Raw genomic sequence first — 12,290 nt, 5'->3', positions numbered from 1 at the left:
CCAACTCTCTTTTCTGGGTGACTGTTCCCCACTTCTTACTTTATCTGTGGGTTATCCTGTCATCCGGTTAATATCATTCGCTCTTCTAGATCAGAGAATCAAAAGCTAATGCATAGTAACTGAATTGGGCATACTGGGAAAAATAACGTGACGGTAAGCATAGCAAAGTGTTGACTGCTGAGATGGGAAGGGCTTTCCAATGAAAATTTTCCAAATTTTTAGGATCCTTATTCCAAAACCGTCTGTCTGTTCTATAGGACGGTCAGGGATTAAACATAGTAGCATCTAACATTCCAGGCATCGCCAGCACGTACAAAGTCTCGGGCCAGTGTAAAAATCTCCCCACTGCCGGAAGTTACCAGGGAGTGCTGTTTGCAACAGATAACGCAAGACTGGATGTAAGCACCCCAAATTCTTTCCCGTCGTCAGGCACCTCCACGGCTGTGAAGACGGAGGTCACAGTGAGTAACACTCGCTCTCCTCTTTCAACTCAGGTTTCGCACCAGAAACTGAAGAAAATGGTACATATTTAAACTCAGAAGAGACGGATGGGGACTGAGCCAGCCCAAATTGACAAGTGAAAAGTACTGAGAGCTGATACCCAATCCTGTGTGCGTGGGGGTCTCCTAGGCCCAGGGGGCCCCATCCTCGTTGGTATTCTAATTCCATGCAGTATTGCTGAGACAATGTGACGAGCGGGTCCACGAGTCATTCTTGGTTTAGGCGATAAGTGCTCACATCTTACACTCACGGGTTGTGATACGAATGCGATTTCTGGAGAACTGTGCGTCTAGTCGACTTTCTAGAGCTGTCTAAAACCAATGTACTTTCTAACTCACGTTGTTTTTGTTTCAGTTTTTTTTTCTTTTTTAAGTTTATTTATCTATTTTGAGAGAAAGAGCGCACGAGCAGCGGAGGGGCAGAGAGAGACAGAGAGAGGGAGAGAGAGAATCCCAAGCAGGCTCCGTGCTGCCAGCACAGAGCCCAACGTGGGGCTCGAACTCATGAAACTGTGAGATCATGACCTGGGCCCAAGCCAAGAGTCAGACGCTCAACCGACGGAGCCGCCCAGACGCCCCAGTTTTGAAATTTTTCATTGGAAATCAAAATCCACTGTCCCAAATCCATCAAGACATTGAGGCATGTAAAACCCAGGGTAGAACATGGAAAGACACGACTATCACTGGCCACGAGCACAGACATCAGGCCCAACCTCATTTCACGTCTGATCACATCTGCTTCACAGAGTTGAGCTCAAGTGAGCCTCAGAGACTTACGTTAAATAAGAAAAAGAAAGCTGATCTGAAGGGCAGGCAGTGACTGGTACAAAATGTGATGTAGGCAGTGCCCCGTGCTCCGTACAGCTTGTATTTCCTTTTTGATGGTTGCATTAACTCAAGTTTGCAGTATGCAAAGATTTAACCCAAACTGTCCGGGCAGGAACTGAGGCATTTGGACTGTGACGAGGCAGGAAACCCACAAAGAACTAAATGATCTGAATGCTCAAAAAAAAAAAAAAAAAAAAAAAAAAAATGTTTGCAGAAAAGCTGAAAAGGCCCGAAAATGGGTTAAATTAAAGGTCTGAAATGTGAAGAAACTAAGTCAGATGATAACCAAATGGGAAACAATGAAAAAGAAAAATAGTTTTATGTCTCCATCATCCTAAAGATGAGAAAGTCAGAGAACCTCAGTTGTGTATTCTGCTGGGAATATTCTCTAACCCATTAATCCATTAATTAACTGAGCAAATACTTTGTTGGGTACCTACTATGTGCCAGACAGGTGCCTGGAACAGAGCCGTGAACACATAAAGACTCTATTCTCATACAGATTATATGTAAGTGAGCTGTGTTAGTCAGGGTTCTCCAGAGAAATAGGACTCAAAGAGAGAGAGAGGGTGTGTGTGTGTGTGTGCGGGGGGGAGAGACAGAGAGAGAGAGACGCGAGAGAGAGAGGCTTGGCCAAGTCCAAAATCTGATGGGAAGTCAAGAAGAGCTGACTCCAGTTCAAGTCTGGAGGCAGAATTTCTTCTTCCTCAAGGTCTGCAGTCTCTGTGCTGTTAAGGCCTTCAACTGATTGGATGAGGCCTGCCCACATGGGGGAGGAAAATCTCCTTTACTCAAAGTTTACCACTTTGTTTTTTTTTAATTCTGTTAATGTTCATTTATTTTGAGAGAGAGAGAGAAAGAGAGACAGAGCATGAGCGGGGGCGGGGGGAGCAGAGAGAGAGGGAGACACAGAATCTGAAGCAGGCTCCAGGCTCTGAGCTGTCAGCACAGGCCCAACACAGGGCTCAAGCTCACAGACCATGAGATCATGACCTCATGACCTGAGCTGAGTCAGATGCTTAACTGAGTGAGCCACCCGGGCACCCCAAAGTCTACCACTTTAAATGCTAATCTTGTTAAAAAATGGCAACAACAAAAAACAAACACAACACCAAAAATACACTGTCATCAAAACACCCAGAATAACATTTGAGCAGATATCTGAGCTCTGTGGTCCAGTCACGTTGGCACATACAATTCAGCATCCCATGCAAGGATATGACGTGAATACACACAGAGAAATACACACTATGCCAGGGAGGGGTAGGTGCTATGTAAAGCAATAAAGAAAGCTTAGGGGGTGTGGAGACTTTGAGGGGCGGGGCGGTGCTGTTTTAGAAAGCGTGGTCTGGGAAGGCCACCAAATAAGATGTTTGCGCAGTGAGTGGGTGGAAATGTGGCGAAGAGCCAACGGGTGGCTTTCTGGGCAGGTGGCACTCAGACCTGCCAAAGTAGGGAAGAGCCTGAGGTCCTCAGCGAAATCATCACTAACAACTAGCTGTTAAAATAAGTGAAGATCACGTCTCCCGAGCCACACAAGTCATTAGCACTTTGACTAGCAAGCCACAGCGGGATTCTATGGCCACCATAACCGTAGACACAGCAACCTCATGGACCCCTGGAATGTCAGAGCAGAGAGGGGCCACAAACACCTGTTCAGCTGCAAGACAGACTTTAAAAAGTGGATCTCCGTGAGTCGTTCCTTATCTACAGGATTTTAACATGAAACAAAATTTTTTTAATGTTTATTTATGTGTGCGTGTGTGTGTGTGAGTGAAAGAGAGAGAGAGAGAGAGAGAGAGAGAGACAGTGTGTGAGTCGGGAAGGGGCAGAGAGAGAGGAGGACACAGAATCCAAAGCAGGCTCCAGGACCTGAGCCCAATGTGGGGCTTGAACGCACCAAACTCGAGATCGTGACCTGAGCTGAAGTTGGACATTTAACCGACTGAGCCACCCGGGCGCCCTTGGATTTTAGTATTTTCTGCAAATCAGAATATTTGTTTCTCTCTCTCCTGAATTATCCATGAAAATGTGAAGTGGGAGCTCCGGTCCCTCGAAGGCCGTTTTCCCCGCTCCAGCATGACATTTGCCTGGCCCAGTACAAAGTTCAACAATATGTATCTCCTCGTGGTAGTTACAACAAACCTTTGCATGAGGAATTCTCACTGTCTTTTATTTATATTTTATTTTATTTTATTTTATTTTACTTTATTTTACTTTACTTTACTATTTTATTTTATTTTACTTTATTTTATTTTATTTTATTTTATTTTATTTATGTTTATTTATTGAGAGAGGGGGTCAGGGGAGGGCAGAGAGAAAGGAAGAGAGAATCCCAAGCAGGCTCCATGCTGTCAGCATGGAGTCCGACGTGGGGCTCGATCCTACAAACTGAAATCATCACCTGAGTGGAAACCAAGAGTTGGACGCTTAACTGACTGAGCCCCCAGGCGCCCCCTGCTGTCGTATTTTATAGCGCCCAGAACACATGAAATGACTTGTCCAATAATCTACGATTGGGAAGGGCCAAGGGAAAACCCAGCACTCCTGACCTAAACCTGGGCTCTGTTTTAGGTTTGTAAAATGGTTTCCTAACTACTTCTACTCCACTTAGGCACACAGACAACTCAGTGTGTTTTCAGACGCTTGTTGACAAGAAACAAAGAATCTGCAAAGGAAATGCATATTGAGGGTGGAAAGAGGGGGTCTGGCAGGAACTCCCTGAGAACCAGAGTCAGTCCCAAGTCTGAGAAAACTGAGGCAGGAAGTTTTCTTCCTGGCTGGGGTTCTGGCTGGCACAACAGGCAAAACTCCACATCCTGGTCTGCAACTTGGGAAGAAGTGGGGTTTACGTCTCCTTTCCTCCGATGTGGGAGCTGAGTTTCTGAGCACTGGCACGATGCTCACTGGGTCTGTGGTCTCTCGCAGGGGTGGGGGTCTGCAATGCACAAATAGGAACCCCAAGTCTCCCCCCCCCCCACTAGAATCTTTGCACTGGCTCCTTTTGAGACTCAGAAACAGGGCTGCATGAGAGTCTATTCCTTGTAGCAGGTGACGAGACACTGAGAGAGTAAGTGGACATTCATTAGTCCCCAGCATCAGTGATGGATCACCCTTCACAGCCCACCAGGTCCGTCGATACAAGAACTGAGGCGGGGACGGCCAGACCCAGAAATTGATCAGGGCCCCGCACCACGCACCACACCGCAGCGTGGCAAGCTGTCCACACGCTCCCCGGACTTGCAAACACTCAAGGTCCAACACGGTAGTTTCAGAGAGAGTGACGTCTCAGTGACTGAATTAAGCAAGCTGCTGGAAGACACTGGGACCACCCTTTGGATTATTCCAGAGAAATCTGTTGCCCTTGAGAGAGGAAATAGGATTTGAAATGGAAGTGGCAAAAAAAAAAAAAAAAAAAAAAAAAACAAAAAAACACTTTTTTAAACATTTTTTTATTCTTAGTGAAGTTGAAAGCAAACGGGAAAATAATGTTTGTGAGGTGGTGAAAAATGGCTGCCTTGTGAATGGCAAGAATGAGTAACAGCTGCATCGAAAGAGTGTGAACTTTTTCAGGACTTCGCCCTGTCCCCTGCTGCTGAGGACATAAATGGAACAAGAAATGATTCTGTTTCCCTGCTTGCTTTGTTTGATGTTTAGTTACTTCAAACAAAGGAGGAGAAAGACGTCTTAGGCCATGGCCAGTCCACCATTTCCAGTGATGAAAGGCATTTCTAATGTATTTGGGTAAAAAAAAAAATCAGGCAACAGCAATGTCCTTTTGTAATAGGTACATTACTGAAACATGGAGAGGCAGAGAAATAAAATAAATTTTTCTGCATGAAAGAGATAAGTGAAGATTCCACTCCTTCTTACTCTTTCAAAAGGTGTAATCTCTTTTCTTTCTTAAGGCCAGCTTCTGAAAAGACCAAGAGAGAGAGAAAGAGTTGAGGCAGTTGGGGGGCGGCGGGGGGGGGGCGGGGTGCGGTAAGGGACTGGCAAAATCTCTGAGTGATCAAGCAATGAACAAAATACAGTGAGGGAATCTAGAAAATTCTACCTGGGATTAGATTTTGACTAGAGTTAGAAAAACAGTTTTCAAAACTGTGATGGAGACCAGAATCATGTAGTGATGCATTAAAAAAATAATAATAATAACGTGCGGGTCCCGCCGCGGACCTAAAGAATCAGAGTCTCTGAGGACGAGGCCCTCCCTATGGCCACCTTCAGCAAGTTCTCAGTCCCGTGGGTGTTCACCGCGGCTGTCCTCCTAGAGCAAGATCTGAGGGGAGCCAGCCATGACCTTTACAAGTGACAAGTTGAGAGCTTTACAGACCAACAGCCTGTGTTCTGCCTTTGCAAACCAGAAGTTGACTTCTCCCAGAGAAACAATCACCCTTCCCAAAATAGGCCCGAAGGAAGGGAAGTCACCTTTGATGGAGGAAACACATAATGGGAGGGCTACAAAATTCTAAACAAGAACCTGGAGTCCTTAAATGCCCAGGGGCCAAAGAGGCAGCACAAGAGTACGTAACAGGCAATGGGGAAGGGAGTCGGGCATGCGGGCCTAGGTCTCCCACTTTTCAAGAGAAACCCAAATCCTCCACCATTTAGGTAGCAACTAATATTAAAAATACGTTCCTACAGGGACGCCTGGGTGGCTCAATCAGTTAAGCCTCCCACTCTTGATTTCGGCTCAGGTTATGATCCCAGCGCCGTGGGATCGAACCCTGAAACAGGCTCCATGCTGAGTGTGGAGCCTTCTTAAGATTCTGTCTTCCTCTCTCTCTCTCTCTGCCCCTCCCATGCACCCTCTCTCTGTGTCAAAAAAAAAAAATACACACTAACGTACATATATACTGTGTATGTCAATCCCATGTGGACCAAAAAAGAAAAACAACAAAAAACCAGTCTGGGACAGTGGCCTAAATCTGTTAAGACATCCATATGAAAAAACAGTCTACTTTGATCAAGGGTTCCTTGTGAGGATGGCAAAAAACCAAAGCTCAATCATCAGCACGGGGCAAGAGCATAATCCACACGCTCTGAGTACATATTCTCTCTCTCTGTCTGTCTGTCTCTGTCTCTCTCTTCCCAGATCTCTGCCCTCAGAAATCAAAAGCATCCATGTTCCCCACACCTTGTATTTTTACAGCCTCCCAGAGCACAGAGGCGAATACATCTGGAATCGTGCACGACGTGACCAGGGGACAGCCTGTCATTAATGACTCCATGGCCAAGTTTATTCCAATGTTGCAAGTTTATCCCAGCCCACAGTTCAACAAAACCTACAAGAGGCGCGCTTGCCTTGCTGGGCTCAGCATGTCTGCCCATTGACCTGTAGTCGGATTTGCTCATTTATAGGGCTGGTCTTGCTCCAAATGCCCAGGTCCATGCTGAATTCACGATCATGCTCACACCTGGTGGAACTCGGGCCAGTTGTCCAACACAGACGGCTGTTTCTAAATGCCCACAGACGGCTGCGGTGGTGCAAAGATCGTAGTTTGCGCAGAAGTTCATTCCAGAACAAGAAGGGAACAGATCAAAGGCAAGAAGGAGCGCGTTCCCTCGGGGGAAGGTGGGGTTACCGATGCTACCACGATCAGTTTCTTCCTAATTAGAGCTTTACGGTTTCCATCTCACTTCAAAGGAAAGAAAAGGGCGCAAGTGCATTGAGTTCTGTTCCTGTTCAGGACTGAGCTGAAGACACTTAGCTGGTGTTAGGAAGCTAAAGGCACTTTGTTTTTCTTTTTCAAAGCAAGGGCCTTCCGGAAATGAAAAGGACTTTTGAGGTAGTTAAATGCCATTTCCCCACATTTGGGAAAAGATACACACAGACAGCAAAAGGAACATAGTACTATATACACTAAGGTCCTGACAGCGATTTGCAAATCATTTTTTTTGGGGATGAGACATATAGAGATCGATCCCAGTACAATTAGAAATGTTTTCTTTATAATAAGAGATTATTACAAGGTAATAAATAAAATCGTAAGTGATGAGCATTATAGAAATCCAAGTGCACTGAATAAATGCCCTCTCTGTAAACACATCCAATAAAACCTGTGTACCCAAGAAGGGACAGAAAGCAGACTCTAAACACCACTGAGGAAACATGTAATTATGTGCAAGTGTAGATGAAACCAAGAGGCCATAAATAAAATAAAAACTGCTTGTATTTGGTGGTGAAAAAATGGGGCACCTGGGTGGCTCGGTCGGTTGAGCGGCCGACTTCGGCTCAGGTCATGATCTCACGGTCCGTGGGTTCGAGCCCCGCGTCGGGCTCTGTGCTGACGGCTCGGAGCCTGGAGCCTGTTTCCGATTCTGTGTCTCCCTCTCTCTCTGCCCCTCCCCTGTTCATGCTCTGTCTCTCTCTGTCTCAAAAATAAATAAATGTTAAAGAAAAAAAAAATAAAAAAAATATGTGGCTTTATTTTCTCAAGAATTACTTTTTGTTTCACATCATATAGGCAATTTCTCTCTCTCTACTGACTTAAAAGGAAGAAAGAGATTCACTGTCCTAAATTTGGTTTCGCCTTGCTTTTCATCTTATGGGTCCACTTTTTAAATATGCCCTTTTATGATTCTTCATCCTAAGGCAACGGTCTTTAGTACCTATTACAAAACATGTGCTCACGAGGGACTTTTGGGACCAAGATGATTTGCCAAAAGGCACTTCATTCACTAGGGGTTTTCAACTGGGGGATTTCCTTATTCAGGTTTTTAGACATCCCTTCAGCGTTGTTTTATTTTCTCTAACTGCTAGTTGTAATAACTGGAGACATCTGGCTTCGCTAGCCTTCCGAGAGATTTTTTTTCAAAATCCTGACAGTTCTATTCTAAGAGCTATTTAGAAATAAATTACTTGTCTAGTGTCCCAAAGAGACTTACATCCAAATCCTGGGTCCTCTTTCCTTCTTACTCTTTTTACCTTTCCCCCTCTAAACTTAGGGCAAGAACTAAAATTTCGTTTTCTAAAGTTTTAAACTCTGATTTGCCACTAGGGGTGGTAACCGTGTGCCAGAGAGGGAGGAGGGGACACTTGTTGATCTAACGGGAGCTGAGACTGGGGCCCTGATGGGCTCCGTGTAGCAATTTCATTTCTGCCTCCCAATCTTGCCACCGTTTAGACGTCTGTGTTTTTACATTCCGGTGGTTATTGTTTTAAATTACATTTCGTGGGGCGCCTGGGTGGCGCAGTCGGTTAAGCGTCCAACTTCAGCCAGGTCACGATCTCGCGGTCCGTGAGTTCGAGCCCCGCGTCGGGCTCTGGGCTGATGGCTCAGAGCCTGGAGCCTGTTTCCGATTCTGTGTCTCCCTCTCTCTCTGCCCCTCCCCCGTTCATGCTCTGTCTCTCTCTCTGTCCCAAAAATAAATAAACGTTGAAAAAAAAAAATTAAAAAAAAAAATGTTTGAGTCCATTGTGAGAGAAGTAAAACCCATTAAAAAACACATTGTGTCAAAAAAAAATAAAATAGGGATGCCTGGGCGGTTCAGTGCATTAAGCGTCTGACTCTTGATTTTGGCTCAGGTCATGATCTCACAGTTGGTGAGATCGAGCCCTCCAGTGGGCTCTACGCTGGCAGTGGGGAGCCTGCTTGGGATTTCTCGCTCTCTACCCCTCCCCTGGTCACGCTCTTTCTCTCTCTCTCTCAAAGTAAATAAACATTAAAAAGTTAAAAATAATAAAATAATGAACTAAACTAAATTCAATTAAAAATGCCAAAAGGGGGCGCCTAGGCGGCTCAGCAGGTTGAGCAGCTGACTCTTGATTTTGGCTGAGGTCATGATCCTAGGGTTATGGGATGGAGTCCCTCCTGGGGCTCTGTGCTGATAGCGTGGAGACTGCTTGGGATTCTCTCTCTGTCTCTGTCTCTCTCTCTCTCTCTCTCTCTCTCTGCCTCTCCCTTTACCCCTCTCCCCTGCTCACATACTCTCTCTCTCTAAAATAAAAAAATAATAAAATTTAAAAATTAAAAAAAACACACACACTACAACTCCTTTCATGTTTCTTAGGTTGGTTTAAAGGAAAATGACTAAATTATAAATTAAGCAATCGTTCTTAATTCTTCCACCAAAAATCTTCCATATGATTGCTTATAAATACACTGGTTTCTTTTCAACTGCCTTCTCCTTTCTCTTGACCATAATTTTAAGACAACTGCTCTAAGAAATGTAGAAAAAACTGTGTACCTAGTACTTGCCTGACCACAGACCTCAACAGTACAAGATAAAACCTACGAGAGTCATGTGCTAAAAAAAAAAGAAAAAAGAAAAAAAAAAAAAGAATAGAATAGAAAAGAAAAGAAGAAAGGAAGGAAACAAGCAAGACGTCCCCACAGCTCTTTCTCAGACACATTTCTACATGAGGTCTGACTCTTTTTTCTGTCTCCTTTAGACACTCGTGAATTGTTTGGGGACTTCAAACTTATTTCTTGTAGGTGCCACAGAAGCAGCAGCCAGAAGCTGGAGGAGAGAAGGCTCCAAGAAGGGAGAGAGAGACGTGCGGAGGTAAGAGGTGGGCACATCCCTGGACCACGGGCAGCAACAGAGACTAGAAGACTGGAAAAAACCGAGGGGAAGAATACATGAGGGCAAGCCCATTGCCAAGGTTAAACATCTGCTTCTGGGTTCCACTCTTCCCGCCATTTTCTCATTCTTGTTACAAGTAAGTCAGCACTGCTACCTGCAAAGGCACAAAAGCCAGCGTTGCTGGAAACACACGAGGTGACACGACAGACAGCGTGGAAACATCTTGAAGAATACAGGTGTGCTCTTGGGCGAGCAGTGGGCACGAGGCGGGATTCTGTGTAATTAAATTTAAGAGCCACGTTGGAGGGGCGAAACGGAACGCACACCACAAAATATAGACGGCGATTGCCTACGTGATGGGGTTGTGCCAGATTTTTTTCTTTATTGGTTTGCACTTACAAATTTTATTGAATAAACCTGAAACTTCTTAATCTGCTAGGCCATATATTATATGTAACTATAATAAACAAATATGTAACATTACAGATATCATCATAATAGGTATACACACACATTATTTGTGTGTGCATTCTTTCAGAAAAGCAAAAACTTCTGGCAAAGATGCAATAGTATACAAGTTAAAAAACGAAGCCCTTCTGGGTTTGGATAGTTTTGCTACACTCACTAGTGCTGCTGTCCCAAGAACTGGGAGAGATTTTGCAAAAGCAACCGGCCCTGCGATAAAGCAGTGGTTAAGGATAGGAAGAAGAGAGTGTAGTCTGATTTGTACAAATCAATTTTGAATCTTACATCTTGTCTAAGGGAGCTCCTAAAGGAAGCCAAATATTGCGCGTTACTTCCGAAAGGCCCAGTGAGTTGTTGTTGTTGGTTTCTCCCTTCCCCCCCCTTCCCCCCCCCCCCCCCCCCATATCATAAGATGGTTCCAGACATCCCTGCCCCTTCCCTTTCAACTTCTGGTGTGGTCTGGAAACCAGGTCTCGGCAACAAGTTACCTGGACTTTGGACCTAGGTCTAAATCAAGGCCCAGCTCTGCCCCTTACACGCGCTGTGCGATCTCGGGTGCATTTACGTGAGCTTTCTGGCCTCCACGTCGCCATCTGTGAAATGGAGCTGAAGGCATCTTCCGCGGCGCGCACCCGCGGTGAGCTGGGACTGGGGTGGCATTTATAGGCGGTCCCATCACGGCGCTGGGAGCTTGGGTGGGTCCCGATAGAACGAGAATCCGTGGACTCCCATGGAGCTCAAATGATCCAAGTCCCTTCGACGGGCCACCAGGCTGGCACTTCTGAGCTTGGGGACTCTCCCTGCTGCCCGGGATTCGAGGCCAAGGTCGGGCGCCCGGGTGCGGGCGCGCTGGGATCAGGTCCCACCTCCCGCCCCGGGGGGGAGAGACAGAAGCGGCAGGGGCGCCAGCGCAGCCAGGTTTCCAGAAGAAAAGGAAGGACAAAAAGAAACGAGACGAAAGAGAACACAAACCTGAGACGGTGACTTACAGTCTTAAGGAGAGGGATTCCCGGAAGGGAAATAAAACCAGTTTCTTTTTCTGTCCCCTGATAAGAAAGTCACAAGCTTCCAGAGGCGCATTCAGCCCCAAAATCACTTTCCCGAGCCAGAAACGGCTCGGGAAACCCCAGCCCGAGGTCCCCCACCGCCCGGAGGCCGCTTTCTGCCCCAAATCCCGGAGCGGCCGCGGAGCGCGCGGGGTCGGTCCCCGGGCCCGGCGCGCACAGCCCCCCGCCCCGGAGCCGGACGCGCAGCACCGATCCCGAACACTCCCCCCCCTCCGCCCCACCTCGTCCCCCATCCCCGGGGAGGGGGCGGCTGTCAGATCCCGGAGAGCTCCCCACCCCCACCCCGCACCACGCCGCCCCCGCCGTGCGCCCCAGGGCCGCGGACTCACCAGCCAACGGACGGCCCAGGGCCCCTTCATGGCTGCGGAGCGCCCCGCCGGCCCGCCAGAGCCTCCTCGAGCGCCAGCGCCGCCGCCCCGGGGCCCGGGAGGAGTGACCGCCGCCTGGCCCCTCCCCGGGCCCCGCCAGCCCGCGAAGGAGCTCCCCGCGCCCCGGAAGTCTCCCAGCACCTGCGCGCGCCCCGCCGCGGCTCCCCGAGACCGTCCCGGGGCCGGGGCGCAGGGGGAAGCCCGGCCGGGGAGCGCCCGGGGCAAGGGGAGACGGGGGGGGGGGGGGGAGGCGCCGCGCGGGGCGCAGGGAGCGGTCAGGCTCGGGTGCACAGACGGGCATTCCCCGCGCGGAGGCGTTTCCGCGAGCGGCCGGCGGGCGGGGTTTCAGGTGAGGACCCCGGGGGCCGGCTGGCCGTCCTGCTGCGACCCGGAGCCTCGGCCGATGGCTGGGAACGGTCCGACGAAGACCCGGCGCCCCTCCGCTCGCGGGCGGTGGCTGCGATCGAGGCTCCCGAGAGCCCCTGACCGCAGCGGTACCAGGTGACAGCTGTCTGGCCAAGGGTTCAGATGTT

General features: G+C 48.0%; 1 protein-coding gene across 2 annotated transcripts in view; it reads right to left on the bottom strand.

The window, feature by feature from the left end:
- Positions 1-11,862, bottom strand: part of FAS (Fas cell surface death receptor) — a 28,302-nt gene extending 16,440 nt beyond the window's left edge. Inside the window, exon 1 of one of the 2 annotated variants that reach the window (XM_045437177.1) lies at positions 11,719-11,862. In XM_045437177.1, coding sequence (XP_045293133.1) covers positions 11,719-11,748 — 30 coding nt within the window. In that variant the 5' untranslated portion in view covers positions 11,749-11,862. The remainder of the gene's footprint in view (positions 1-11,718) is intronic. The other variant, XM_045437176.1, reaches the window with a different exon arrangement.
- Between the last annotated feature and the right edge of the window lie 428 nt (positions 11,863-12,290).

The sequence above is a fragment of the Leopardus geoffroyi genome, chromosome D2 (assembly GCF_018350155.1).
Source record: "Leopardus geoffroyi isolate Oge1 chromosome D2, O.geoffroyi_Oge1_pat1.0, whole genome shotgun sequence".
In the NCBI taxonomy this organism is placed as follows: Eukaryota; Metazoa; Chordata; class Mammalia; order Carnivora; family Felidae; genus Leopardus; species Leopardus geoffroyi.
This window is presented reverse-complemented; position numbering and strand designations above follow the sequence as displayed.